Source organism: Ranitomeya variabilis, chromosome 6, assembly GCF_051348905.1.
Source record: "Ranitomeya variabilis isolate aRanVar5 chromosome 6, aRanVar5.hap1, whole genome shotgun sequence".
NCBI classification, from domain to species: domain Eukaryota; kingdom Metazoa; phylum Chordata; class Amphibia; order Anura; family Dendrobatidae; genus Ranitomeya; species Ranitomeya variabilis.
Window position 1 is genome coordinate 50,238,738 of NC_135237.1, and position 14,927 is coordinate 50,253,664.

At 45.9% G+C, this 14,927-nt stretch overlaps 1 protein-coding gene across 3 annotated transcripts in view; it reads left to right on the top strand.

Moving 5' to 3' along the window:
* Positions 1–14,927, top strand: part of WAC (WW domain containing adaptor with coiled-coil) — a 90,874-nt gene that overhangs the window by 61,706 nt on the left and 14,241 nt on the right. For all 3 annotated transcript variants that reach the window (XM_077268459.1, XM_077268462.1, XM_077268460.1), the window contains one exon: positions 7,361–7,615. In XM_077268459.1, coding sequence (XP_077124574.1) covers positions 7,361–7,615 — 255 coding nt within the window. The remainder of the gene's footprint in view (positions 1–7,360; positions 7,616–14,927) is intronic.

Sequence of the window (14,927 nt, forward strand, 5' to 3'; positions counted from 1 at the left end):
CACATTAAAACAGATTCTGTAGCCATTTTGTTCTTTGTACTGTGCAGTTCCTCCTTGAGTCCTTATGGAAATTCATGAATAAATTGACTTCTTGGCGTGTCCAGTCCCCCCCTTGTCAATGTCTGGCCATGTCTCTACGCAGTGTCACACGGTCTATGTGGAGATGACAGACTGTAGGGATGCTGCATGCCCGTCCTCTGTTACCGGTGATCTTCGTACAGGAACCCGCAGAGATCTAGTGGGCAGAGACCTTTTGTTAGATACCAGTAATCTGTGTACGCAGTGGTGCAGGTACAACATCTATTCCAAAAGTGTTTGGCCGCCTAGTTGACGCGAGCATTAAACAAGGCTGTCATGCTTTTTAGTGAACACCTTCTTGACTCTTATTCCTGTCCCTTCCAAGAGCCATAACCTTTTTTTTTATTTTTGGGTTTACATAAGAGTACGATTGCTTGTCACTTTTGTCTTCTGTGTGATGCCTTATAGTTTGGACTTGTGCAATTTGTTTTACCATATAATGTACTAGAAACTGGGAAAACGGTGAAGAAACGTTAAAATTTTGCCATTTTGTTACAGTTTTGGATTTTGTTTTTGCAATCCATCTGTGACAGAAATGACCTGGTTTATGTGATTCTCGGGTCAGTAGGATTGAATCGATTACAAATTATAGATTGTGTGTGTACGGAGGCGTGAAAGTGTTTGCCCCTTTCCTGATTTCCTATTCTTTTGCATGTTTGTCACAATTAAATGTTTCAGATCACCAAACAAATGTAAACATCAAAGATAACACATGTCTATGCAAAATGGATTTTTTAAGTGAAGGTCTTAATTAAAGGGCCACTGTCACCCCCCTCCAGCCGTTATAAACTAAAAGAGCCACCTTGTGCAGCAGTAATGCTGCAGTCTAACAAGGTGGCTCTTTTAGTTTTTGATTCCGTTATTCCCTCAATAAAGCGTTTTAAAATTTGTACAAAATAACCTGTCCTTAGACCTGGAGGTGGTCCGAAGCCTCCTCTGTGAATCTCCCAACGGCCGTCACTCTTCTCTTCTGGGGATGTGGTCGCCGCCCCCTTCGCGCTGTTTCTTCTTAAATCCGGCGCCTGCGCTGTGCGTGCCTGCCTGGGGCAGGCGCAGTCTTCATTGTCCTTCATAGGTCAGATGCAGGGTGCCTGACTGCGCCTGTGCGGGCAGTGCGGCCACCCTGTTGCTGAATCCCCGCCCCGCACTGTGTTATTCATTATGCACAGTGCGGGGCTGGGGTTCCTGGGCATGCGCACTGCGCTGTTCAGACGCTCACCCGGTCCCCCACCTTCCAGCGTTGCCGGAATATACAGGTTTCCTTGCCAGCGTTTGGAATGAAGCAGCCGCAAATAACAACGCTGGAAGGCGGGGGAGCTGGGGGAGCGTCTGAGCTGGGGGAGCGTCTGAGCTGGGGGAGCGTCTGAACAGCGCAGTGCGCATGCCCAGGAACCCCAGCCCCGCACTGTGCATAATGAATAACACAGTGCGGGGCGGGGATTCAGCAACAGGGTGGCCGCACTGCCCGCACAGGCGCAGTCAGGCACCCTGCATCTGACCTATGACGGGCAATGAAGACTGCGCCTGCACCAGGCAGGCACGCACAGCGCAGGCGCCGGATTTAAGAAACAACAGCGCGAAGGGGGCGGCGACCACATCCCCAGAAGAGAAGAGTGACGGCCGTTGGAAGATTCACAAAGGAGGCTTCGGACCGCCTCCAGGTCTGCAGACAGGTAGTTAGGGCAAATTTTAAAACGCTTTATTGAGGGAATAACGGAATCAAAAACTAAAAGAGCCACCTTGTTAGACTGCAGCATTACTGCTGCACAAGGTGGCTCTTTTAGTTTATAACGGCTTGGGGGGGGGGGGTGACAGTGGCCCTTTAAGGGAAAAAAATCCTAACTTACAGGGACCAGTTATCTGAAACATTTAAAGGGAACCAATCACCTTGTTTTTGGCTATTAGGCTGTGTGCACATGTTCCAGATTTTTCGCTTTTCCCGTGTTTTTTCGCTATAAAAACGCATAAAAAACACATACATATGCATCCCATCATTTAGAATGCATTCTGCAATTTTTGTGCTTATGTTGCGTTTTTTCCACAAAACAAACGCATCGTGGTAAAAAAAACGCAGCATGTTCATTAATTTTGCTGATTTTTTTTTTTGCGGATTTCCCACTATATTATTGCATTGGGAACCTCCGAAAAAAATCCAAAAAAAACCCGCACTCGGATTTCTTGCAGAAAATGTCCGGTTTTGCTCAGGAAATTTCTGCAAGAAATCCTGACTTGTGCACATAGCCTTAAATTGGTCCCCGTGTGGTGTTAGTGATGTAATGTGTATCACTAACAAGTTTTTGTCAAAGAAAATTTCCAAGTATTAGGTTTAAAAAACCACTTTATCATTAGAGGCTTCCCTCACATACCTTTTTCTTTCAGTCATAGGAGTGGTGACTTTCTTTTCAGTCACAGATCATTCAGTGTAAATTATACAGGCCCACAGCATTGCATTTGATTACCATGACTGGCCCGAAGTGCCTGCAATCACGTATCACATCCAGCGTGTGCACACTGCCCATCTGCTCCCCGGGCATGCACTGACTCTGGGTGTACAGCCCCAGCTTCATGTCAGATGCAGGCATGTGCCAGAGTCGCTATGAATCCGTGTCTACATGATGTGTGTGTGCACGTTACTGTGTCCCCCTCCCCTCTGACTTGATAGTGATGCACAATGCGTCACTACCAACACACTGGAGCTGGATTAACCCATTCCCAACATGTGCCATACATGTACTACTCTGCGGGAGCTGCGTTCCTGCAAAGAGCAGTACATGTACGGCCGCACGATCACGCAGCCTCACGCTGAGGCAATCGTGTGCGGTTATCGGCTCTTTGTGAGATGACACCCCGCAGCTACGCCCACTATCTGTGCTAGCACCGATCGTGGGCAATTGAACCCCTCTGATGCTGCTTTCAGTAGTGATAGCGGCATAGCAGAGCATCGCGCAGGGAATGAGCTCCCTGTGCACTTCCAACAGGACAACGCGATACAGATGTAAAAAAGTTGAAACATTTTTTTTTTTTAAGTGTTAAAATATTTTGTACAAAATTCCAAAGTAAAGAAAAAAAATCAAATATTTTTCCAGTACATACATTTATTTATATTAATATAATAAACATATTTAGTATCACCGCGTCTGTAACGACCCGCTCTATAAAACTGTCGCCAAAACATAAAAAAATATATAAATTGGGTATCGCTGTAATTGTACTGACACGAAGAATAAAGCTGCCTTATCCATATTTATCAGTATAAAAAAGCAAGCAATTGAAAACAACTCTGTGGATTCCATGTACATTTCTGAAGTGAATGATAGGTGGAGCCTCTGGTGGAAGATTCCCTATAATGAGGCAGAGGCACTGTGGACGCCATAGGACCTGTGATCCGGCGGTGTCCGTCTCTTTAGGATTGCATAAAAGTGTAGTCGGACACAGTTTTGTGCACTTCTGAAAAGGACACCGCTGAACAGTGAATTGATCCATCGGGGGGGTTTCATCTGTCACGTCACTCAGAGATTTAGATGGAAACCCTGATGGAAGTGCTCAGCGTAGAGTGCCGGATAAAAATGTTATGTAAAATGTTCCCAATAAAAGCTTCAACTCAATCCACAAAAAAGCAAGTCCCCACTCAGGTCTGTCATCTGTTAATGGAAATATAGGGGGCTTCCACTTTACTGGTAGCACAAAGGCTCTGGAAAAGCAAAATGGCTCCTTGCCCCCTCTAAAAGAAATTCAGCAAATTCTGCGCTCCCAATTCCAAATACCCCCTCCGTTCTGAGCCCCAGTTTGCCTAATCAACATTTAGCATCCACATGTTTGACTTTTCTGTAGTGATGAGAGCCCGTCTAATTTACGGGGGCATACCTCCAGAAGCATGAGCTGGGCATAACGTACTGGTGACTGCAACGTACTGGTCACTACAATGGCAGTTTGCAATTTCCACTTGGCAACATCCACTGCTGCTTGTTTCTGGAAAACACTCATGGAGTCAAAATCGTCTCTACATCTGTAGATAAATTTCCAAAGGGGTATAATTTCCGAAATGGGGTCACTTGGGGGGGGGGATTCTGCTTTTCTATAACTTAGGGGCTTTGTATATGAAGTCCGCAAACTATTCTTGGAAAATCTGTGCTCCAGGAGGCAAATAGCACTCTGTCCCTCCGGAGTCTCTCCGTATGGCTAAGTAGTACAGTACAGCCACATATGGGGTATTTCTACATTCAGCAGAAATTGTGGGAGAAATTTTGGTGCCATTTTTACCAATTTCCCATTATGAAAATGTAAAATTTGGGGATAACGCAATTTTGCTGGTAAAAATGTAAAAAAAAAAATTTCACTGCCCAATGGTAAAAAAGTTCTGTGATGCACCTGTGGTGTCAATATAATCACTGCACCCCTAGATTAATTCATTGAGAGGTTTAGTTTGTAAGATTGCATCGACTGGACTTTAGCCTCAGGATCATAGTGATGGACCCAGCTTTCATCCTGTGTGATCAGAATGTTGGAAAAAGTACTCCTGGTTTCCATGGCACATCATCAATAGAGCCTGAGAGCATTCGACTCGTTCCTGCTTCTGGAAAGGTGTGAGCAGCCGGGGAACCCAGGATACCTTATACATGTGAAGATGGTATTGGATGATTTTTTTTTTTCCATGGAACCCACATTAATCTTGACCTCCACTTGCTGGGTGGAGTGTTAAAGGGAACCTGTCACCAGGTTTGGCCGATACGAGTTATGGACACCGCCTTTCAGGGCTGATACACAGCATTCTATAAAGCTGTAGATAAGCCCCTGATCCGACCTGCAAGAGAAGAAAACTAACTTTTATTATACTCACCTGCTGGGGGGGTCCGGTCCGATGGGTTTCACAGGTCCTAGTCCGGAGCCTCCATCTTTTTGCGATGCCGCCCTCCCGCTTGCTTTACAGGCTCCCCGGAATCGCACTCCTGTGCAGGTGTACTTATCTTTCCTGTTGAGGGCAGAGCAAATTCCTGCAGGTCGCAGGCGCTGCGCCTCTCTAACCGTTCTCGGCGCCTGCGCACTGCAGTACTTTGCTCTGCCCTCAACAAGGAAGATAAGTACACCTGCACAGGAGTGCGATGCCGGGGAGCCTGTAAAGCAAGCGGGAGGGCGGCATCGCAAGAAGATGGGAGGACCAGGACCTGCGACATTGGACCGGACCGCCCCGCAGGTGAGTATAATAGTTATTTTTCTTCTCTTGCAGGTCGGATCGGGGGCAGATATACAGCATTATAGAACGCTGTAGATAAGCACTGAAGGGTGGTGGCCGTAACTTGTATCGGCCAAACCTGGTGACAGGTTCCCTTTAATAGCAGAGTGGGGTCGCCCTGGAATTGGAGCTGTTTGCACCGATGTCCGACCACATTTGAATTGACGATGCCCGTTCTTGACTACATCATATGATGGGTAATCATCACCATAAACCTCTTTCACCACATCGAACATATCCTTTGGTGTGCGGCCTTTCAAATAAAGTATTTTGCTGGATTAGGAAAAAACAGGTTAATTCATCTTTAATATTCGCATCAGGAGCGCACTGCTCTGCCTCCCGGCGTCCTCCTTGCGCTCCTAACGTGTGATCGTTCAGACAGTGGCCTGGGCGCTGCTGGCTCATACTGTGCTCTCTCCAATGCGGCTTTCAGAGAGAGCTCTGCCTCTGCAGGGGCACAGAGGCTGGTAGAATACAGCCATTTCACAGCATTATTGCTAATAGCTTGTAAGTGCAGCTCACCTTCCCTAGGAGACCGGCCACTTCTGGTGTCAGTGGCAAATAACTTGGGCAATGTGCAGTCAACTATAGGTTAAACCGTGCCTCCGTTCTTGAGAACAGAGATGGTTTTTAATGACGTTACCTCTTTTTACAGGCACTTTCAAATTGTACTAATTTAAGAACATGAGACAACTCCTTTTAAAAGCCTTCAATTACTTCAGTATATAATAAGTCACAATCTCTTGTGAAGTGTTCAGTAGCCCCCGAGTGCCACGGCAAACCACCAAGTACCTCGTGATCGTCGCATTATTGCTGTCAGATTGGCTGCTGTATTTCAGTGGCTGCACTTCAGCTATCCTTGCTGGTAGAGAAAGGTGCTGGCTGTGTAATATGACCGGTGCTGGCTGTGTAATATGACCGGAGCTGGCTGTGTAATATGACCGGTGCTGGCTGTGTAATATGACCGGTGCTGGCTGTGTAATATGACCGGTGCTGGCTGTGTAATATGACCGGTGCTGGCTGTGTAGTATGACCGGTGCTGGCTGTGTAATATGACCGGTGCTGGCTGTGTAATATGACCGGAGCTGGCTGTGTAATATGACCGGAGCTGGCTGTGTAATATGACCGGAGCTGGCTGTGTAATATGACCGACCGGTGCTGGCTGCGTAATACGACCGACCGGTGCTGGCTGCGTAATACGACCCGCCGGTGCTGGCTGCGTAATACGACCGGCCATTTGTTGTTCTGGCTTGGCTCCTGAGCACCCCATCTGACGTAGTAAATCTTAGGTTGTGAAGAGGTTAAAATCGTAATGAAGTGCTTTGTAAAAAGTCTCAAACACAAGTTTGTTTACAACCCCTGTGCAGACCTATGTGTCTCCATGGTAACTCTACAAAAATACTGTGCACACCTATAGGTGTCCATGATGGGTGTTTTTTAATTTAACTTTTTATTTATTTTTAAATAGTTTTTTTGTGGAAACAGAAATGTTTAGTTATGTTTGTTGGTGTGAATCCATTTCCATATTTCTGTCCACAATGACGGTAATATGTGACTGCCGCATGGGAGAGCGTGTACCACCTCTTTCGTGCCGGCATCTGTGGCTCTTCCTTTGGTTACCCGGCCTGGCGCAGCGTCACATGTATGACTTGCTGAAACAATGACATTGCTCCAGATCAGCTTAAAAAAAAAAAAAAGCCATTGATGTAGTCAGGTAAGAGGTGGTGCTCCCATGTAGCGGCTGTAGACCACTGGAATGGCATGTGCAAATGGACTCGCACCATCTACATCTGTTATGTGACTCCACCATACAATGCAGGCCGGTTTGTACTGCTACAGTCACCACTAGAGGGCGCTCATGGCATATATTTGTTGGAGCTGTATGAATCTGTATACTCCCATCCCCCAGTGATGACACTAGTAGCCAGAATATTATTAATATCATTGAAAAAGTGATTTTTTTACTATAATTTACTCCACCACCAGTGATGTATTATTTGTACGTATTGTGTAATGATTTCTACCTAACCAGTGCCATCTTTATCCCCACAGACTCATCATCTGCTGAGAAGCCATCCTGTACTACTCCCTCCACATCATCTGCCCCTGGACTAAACCCCACTACGGTTCCTCCCTCCTCTTCGTCCTCCTCCTCCTCCTCTTCTACGGTCCCTGTGTCACCAGTGCCACAATCACCAATTCCTTCACTATTGCAGGACCCCAACCTCCTGCGACAGCTGCTTCCTGCCTTGCAAGCCACTCTACAGATTAATAATTCTAATGTGGATATCTCCAAAATTAATGAAGGTACAGCACGCAGCTTTCTTTTCTTTAGCAGTTTGTGTTTTGACATTGGGTTGGACATTCACTTCACAGAGAAAGCGGGCTAGAACTCTAGCGCCACCTATAGGAAGTAGCAATCCTAAAAGTCCTTATCGACTCTCTAATGACCCTCGTCACATGACTTGGGATTCGGTAAAACAAAATCTCAATTTGCAGACACTTGTGTTTCAGGGTATTGCCCCCTCGTCAGTGCAAAGTGTGAGATCTGGTTTCACTTGGTGAGAGGGCATCTGACTGGGATCCAAGGGGTAACTTTTTCCTTGCGGAGAGTTACGTGTCAAGCCTGACATGCCGAGGTGACTTACGTTGGGTTGTCAGTGTGGAAAAAAAAAATAAAGATTTTTCTCCAAATGAAGGCTGAATTCTGGCAAGGGTCAGTTTGACCATGGATGCAGTTTTGGAAACATCCACACAACAGATCTGTGGCACATCCACTTCTATATCTGTATGTACGGGATTTGTTGATGGATTTGTGAAATTATGCTGCATGTAAATCTATTTAAAGGGGTTGCACGGTCTAAATTGAGAAGTCTGCTATCACTCTGTATGACCGTAGACTAATGAATCCCCCCAAGCGTGCACACTGTGCGCTGCGAGGAATCGCTGTTTTCTGATCTGGACCGGCGGTGATATGAGTTATATATGCGCCCGACTAGTGGTCCCGGCCTCGCTCCATACATTTGTATTGAGTGACTGCTGACTTATCAATTTAGATCAGACCACACCTTTAAGATCTGATGGCACATGTCAGGCTCCCAGCAGTATCTAAAGTCAAGGAGGGTCTTTCTGCTCACTCTCCTGCTGCTTTCTGATTAGTTTTGGCAATATTAAGGCATGATGATACATTAAAAAAGTGTTCACCATCTGAACAACTAGTGGCATATTGTTACAATATACCATCGCTTAAAGGGGTTTCCTCCTCTTCGTTCTTCAGGAGGGTATCGCTTGCCGGGGGAGGAGTTGGGGACGGGAAAGTGCATTCCTGTTTGACACTTTAGACCAGACTTACCATTGCACTGCTTGCTTGCCCGGACCGTGTTCTTTGATACTGCAAATAAAGGCAGTTCTGAGGCTTGATAAGAGGTTTACAAGCTATATAGTAAAAAAAAACTTGAAAACGCTGCACTCCTTACCTAGGTGACCGACCACTGCTGATAGACTGCAGTTGTCGCCGGTTACCAAGACAACATGTTGTGAACTATAACATCAAAAATTTCACCCTCTTTTAACGGCAGACAATTTTTAATAAGTTACAATTTAAGTAGCTGTGCGCATCTGCTTAAGTTAGACTTTCAGCTGCAAATTAGAATTGTATGCATTTCCTACAAAGCGTTACATTTTAATGCAAAATTGCATGAATTAGTATTCGGTGCTCAGTGGCTTTTTCTGAAAGGTGACTTCTGGCACATTGAAAATATATATGGTTGTGAAGGTAGATCGTTTCTTTAAATGCTATGGAGACAGTTGATGTGTGAAAAAAAATATTTATCATATGTTTGTTACAATTGTTAAGTTTCAGCCTGCTATCTTCATTCCCTCATTCATTTTCACCCCCTGATAGGCATTTTCCAGTCTGATCTAAGTTTCAGATTTTGTTTTCTGCGACTGCCAGTAATTGGTGACCGGCGAATCTGAACAGTAAATTTTGGTGTCTGTGCACGGACTCCAAACATGGACGTGGAGTCCCCCTTTTTTATTTTTTTATTTCAAGTTAAGGTAAAGCAGACAGCTGTAGGCTGCAGCCCTCAACTTTCTGCTTCATCTTGGCTGGTTATCAAAAATAGAGGGAACCTCACCCCCCCTTTTTTTTTTTTAATTATTTAAATAAATAAAATAAAACTTCGTTGGGTTCTACCCCGTTGTTGATAATCAGCAAAGGTAAAGCAGACAGTGGGGGCTGGTATTCTCAAGCTGGAAAGGTCCTTGGATATTTGGCCCTCCTCAGCTTAAAAATAGCAACCCGCAGCCGCCGCCGAAAAAACACATCTATTAGATGGGCCAATTCTAGCACTTGGCTTCAGCTCTTCCCACTTGCCCTGGTGCATTGGCAAGCTGGTTAATATTTTGGGGTTGTCAGCTGTGTAGTGTCTTCTGACATCAAGCCCAGATGTTAGTAATGGGGCAGCATCTATCAATCATGCATCTCCATTACTAATCTGGTAAGTGAATAATTTAGAAAAAAGACACAGGAAAAAAAATGTTTAATTTGAATAAAGACTCCCTCGTTTACCAATTTATTAAATAAAAATACAGGAAGTTCCGACGGTGATCGAATAGTGAAGAGTCCCACAACACCCGTTGAATCCTGTGAAGTCTCGTTGTGCGAAAGTTCTCAGAACGAGACTTCAAAGTAAACTCCTTTTCAGTGGCAGGCACCGAAATTCTCACGCTCCTGTCTGTTGCTGACCGCAAGTAACCCTATTAAGTCTTGTTCTGATAACATTCTGAGAACAAGGCTCAATACTCCCGGTAAGCGGCAGGGAGGAGTGTGAGAATTTCTGTGCCTGTCGCTGAATGCGAGTGAAATATGAAGTTTCGTCCTGAGAACTTTCTCACAAGACTCCATAGGATTCGATAGGCGTCTTGGGATATTTCACTATTGCATTACGGTCGGAACTTCCTGGATTTATTTTTATTTAATAGGTAAACGAGGGAGTTTTTTTTTTTTCTCCCAGTTACCGGGTTGCCACCCAATTACTAACCTTGGGCTGTATGTCAATGGACATTACACAGCTGACATTCTCAAAATATTACCCCGCTTGCCAACGCACCAGGGCAAGCGGGAAGAGCCAAGGCTAAGTGCCAGAATTGGAGCATCTAATGGATGTGCCTTTTCTGGAGCTGCTGCAGGCTGCTATTTTTTTAAGCTGGGAAGGGCCAAATATCATCGAACTTTACCAGCCTGAGAACAGCAGCCCCCAGTTGCCTGCTTTATCTTGGCTGCTTATTAAAAATTGGGGAACCCCACGATGTTTTTTTTTTTTTCCATATATTTATTACTAATTAATGAAAAATACTAAGAAATAAAGAAAACTACGTGGGGTCCTCCCTATTTTAAGAAAAGCTATGAGCTGTTCTTATGCTGGGAAAAAAGCAATATCCATAAACCTTCCTAGCCTATTAATATCAGCCCCCAGCAGTCTGCTTGGAATTTGCTTCTTAAAATTGGGAGGAACCTAAAAAAGAAGTGTGATTATCCCTATTTTTAATAACCAGCTAAGATGGTGTTTTTATTTTTTTTTTTACGCCTCTCTGTTACTAACTTGTGGGCTTGATGTCAGCAGACATTACACAGTTGACATCAGTCCCACAATCCCATTACACCGATTGCAGAGTGCCAGAATTGGCGCATTTAATGGATACACCATTTCTGGGGCAGCTGAGGACTGTTTTTTTTTTTTAGTTTGGGAAGGGGCCAATATCCATGGTCTTTCCCTGCCTATTAATATCAGCCCCCAGTTGTCTGCTTTGCCTTAGCTGGTTATTAATAATATGGGGGACTCCACTTAATATTATTTTTTTATAACCAGCAAAGCTAACATCTTGGGGATGATATTAATAGGTTGGGAAGGTCCATGGATATTAGCCCCATCCCGGAATAATAAGACCAGCTCACAGCTGTTTGCTTTCCCTTGGTTGGTTATTAAAAATATGGGTGACCCCTTTTTTTTCCATTTATTTTGTAGTGTTTTTCGTTTTATTAGTAATAAATGAAAATGGCGTGGGGACCCCCACTATTTTTAACAACCAACTAATGGAAAAAGCTGCATGCTTATATTAATAGGTTGGGAATGCCCATGGTTATTGTGCCATTCCCAACCTACAAATATCAGCCTGTAGCAGCCCCAGAATTGGCGCATCATATTTGATGCGCTAATTCCGGCACCTAACCTCAGCTCTTCCCGGTTTGGTCTGGTGCAGTGAAAATGGGGGTATTTTTTGTTGTTTATAATGGAGAGGTGTCAGTCACACCCCCATTACTAACCGAGTAGTAAAAATAGACACACACAAGAAAAAACTTTATAATAATAATTTTTATTTACCGTATTTTCCGGCGTATAAGACGACTGGGCGTATAAGACGACCCCCCAACTTTACCAGTTAAAATATAAAATCTTCTTAAAAGTCGGGGGTCTTCTTATACACCCTATGTCGTCTTATAGGGCCGGTGAATATGTGCCTTTTGGGGGGGGGGGGGGGGAGTGGTCCTGATGACGACGAGGGGGCGTCTCACAGGAAAGTGAGTATCCCCCATTACCTCATCATAGCGCTGCAGCGTGGGGTCTCTGTGCTGGGAGCGGCGGCTGCTGTGCTGTGGGGCGGCGGCTCCTCTTCTGCAGTGTGGGGCCTCTGGTGCTGTGGGGCGGCGCCGCGGCGTATCTTCATGCAGTCGGGGCTCCTCCGGCATCTCCTTAAAGCTCGGAGGCCCCGCGGCGCTGGCAGCTCCATCGGTACAATGCGGTGGCCTCCGGGAAAATGGCCGCTGCTCAGATTCAGATCTCGTCCCGAGATCTCGGGAGACGAAATCTGAATCTGAGCAGCGGCCATTTTCCCGGAGGCAGCTCAATAAGTGCAATGCGGTGGCCTCCGGGAAAATGGCCGCTGGGGTCGGCGCATGCTCAGATTCAGATCTCGTCCCGAGATCTCGGGACACGAGATCTGAATCTGAGCAGCGGCCATTTTCCCGGAGGCCACCGCATTGTACCGATGGAGCTGCCAGCGCCGCGGGGCCTCCGAGCTTTAAGGAGATGCCGGAGGAGCCCCGACTGCATGAAGATACGCCGCCGCCGCCCCACAGCACCAGAGGCCCCACACTGCAGAAGAGGAGCAGCCGCCGCTCCCAGCACAGAGACCCCACGCTGCAGCGCTATGATGAGGTAATGGGGGATACTCGCTTTCCTGTGAGACGCCCCCTCGTCGTTATCAGGACCACTCCCCCCCCCACCCACCATATACACCCGGCGTACATGGCGATACCCGGCGTATAAGACGACCCCCGACTTTTAAGAAGATTTTCAAGGGTTAAAAAGTCGTCTTATACGCCGGAAAATACGGTATATAGCGCCAACATATTCCGCAGCGCTTTACAAATTATAGAGGGGACTTGTACAGACAATAGACATTACAGCATAACAGAAATCACAGTTCAAAACAGATACCAGGAGGAATGAGGGCCCTGCTCGCAAGCTTACAACCTATGAGGAAAAGGGGAGACACGAGAGGTGGATGGTAACAATTGCTTTAGTTATTCGGACCAGCCATAGTGTAAGGCTCGGGTGTTCATGTAAAGCTGCATGAACCAGTTAACTGCCTAAGTATGTAGCAGTACAGACACAGAGGCTATTAACTGCATAAAGTGTATGAGAACATGATGCGAGGAACCTGATTATGTTTTTTTTGGTTTTTTTTTATAGGCCACACTGGGATAGTTAGGTTAATGCGTTGAGGCGGTAGGCCAGTCTGAACAAATGCGTTTTTAGGGCACGCTTAAAACTGTCTGGGATTGGGGATTAATCGTATTAACCTAGGTAGTGCATTCCAAAGAATCGGCGCAGCACGTGTAAAGTCTTGGAGACGGGAGTAAGAGGTTCTGATTATTGAGGATGCTAACCTGAGGTCATTAGCGGAGGGGAGGGCACGGGTAGGGTGGTAGACTGAGACCAGAGAGGAGATGTAGGGTGGTGCTGAGCCATGGAGTGCTTTGTGGATGAGGGCAGTAGTTTTGTACTGGATTCTGGAGTGGATGGGTAGCCAATGTAATGACTGGCACAAGGTAGAGGCATCGGTGTAATGGTTGGTGAGGAATATGATCCTGGCAGCAGCATTCAGGACAGATTGGACGGGGAGAGTTTGGTAAGAGTGAGGCCGATTAGTAGAGAGTTACAATAGTCCAGACGGGAATGAGTAAGTGAAACAGTAAGAGTTTTTGCAGAGTCGAAAGTAAGAAAAGGGCGAATTCTAGAAATGTTTTTGAGATGCAGATAAGAAGAGCGAGCCAGTGATCGGATGTGGGGGGTGAATGAAAGCTTGGAATCAAGGATGACCCCAAGGCAGCGGGCATGTTGCTTTGGAGTAATGGTGGAACCGCACACGAAGATGGCAATGTCAGGCAAAGGTAGGTTAGTAGAGGGAGAGAACACGAGGAGTTCAGTTTTTGACAGGTTCAGTTTCAGATAGAGGGAGGACATGATGTTAGAGACAGCGGTAAGACAATCACTGGTGTTTTCTAAGAAGGTCGGCGTGATAACAGGAGAAGAGGTGTATAATTGGGTGTCGTCAGCATAGAGATGGTACTGGAAACCAAATCTACTGATTGTTTGTCCAATAGGGGCAGTATACAAAGAGAAGAGGAGGGGGCCTAGGACTGATCCTTGAGGAACCCCAACAGTAAGGGGAAGGTGAGAGGAGGAGGAACCAGCAAAAGATGCGGTGAAGGATCGGTCAGAGAGATAGGAGGAGAACCAGGAGAGAACGGTGTCCTTGAGGCCGATGGAGTGGAGCATAGTGAAGAGGAGCTGATGATCCACAGTGTCGAATGCTGTGGAGAGATCCAAGAGAATTAGCATGGAGTAGTGACCATTAGATTTAGCTGTTAGTAGATCATTAGAGACTTTAGTGAGGGCAGTTTCAGTAGAGTGTAAAGAGCGGAAGCCAGATTGAGGAGGGTCGAGAAGAGTTATCTGAGAGATGGCGGGTAAGACAGGAGTGGACCAGGGGTTCGAGGAGTTTAGAGATGAAGGGAAGATTAGAGACAGGTCTATAATTAGCGGCACAGTTTTGGTCGAGGGAGGGTTTTTTAAGTAATGGATGTATGATTGCATGCTTAAATGAGGGAAAAATACCGGAAGTGAGGGAAAGGTTGAATATTTTTGTTAGGTGAGAGGTGACAGCCGGGGAAAGGGACTGGAGAAGATGTGACGGAATGGGGTCACTGGCGCAAGTGGTCGGGCGAGAAGATGCAAGGAGCCTGCTTACTTCTTCTTCTGTAACTTTTATTTGAATAAAGACCCCCACATACTAGTACTCGTTCACCAATTTATTAATTACCGTATATACTCGAGTATAAGCCGACCCGAGTATAAGCCGCCCCCCCCTAATTTTGCCACAAAAAACTGGGAAAACGTAATGACTCGAGTATAAGCCTAGGGTGGGAAATGCAGCAGCTGCCGGTAAATGTCAAAAGTAAAAATAGATACCAATAAAAGTAAAATTTATTGAGTCATCAGTAGGTTGTATTTTTGAATATCCATATTGAATCAGGAGCCCCATATAATGC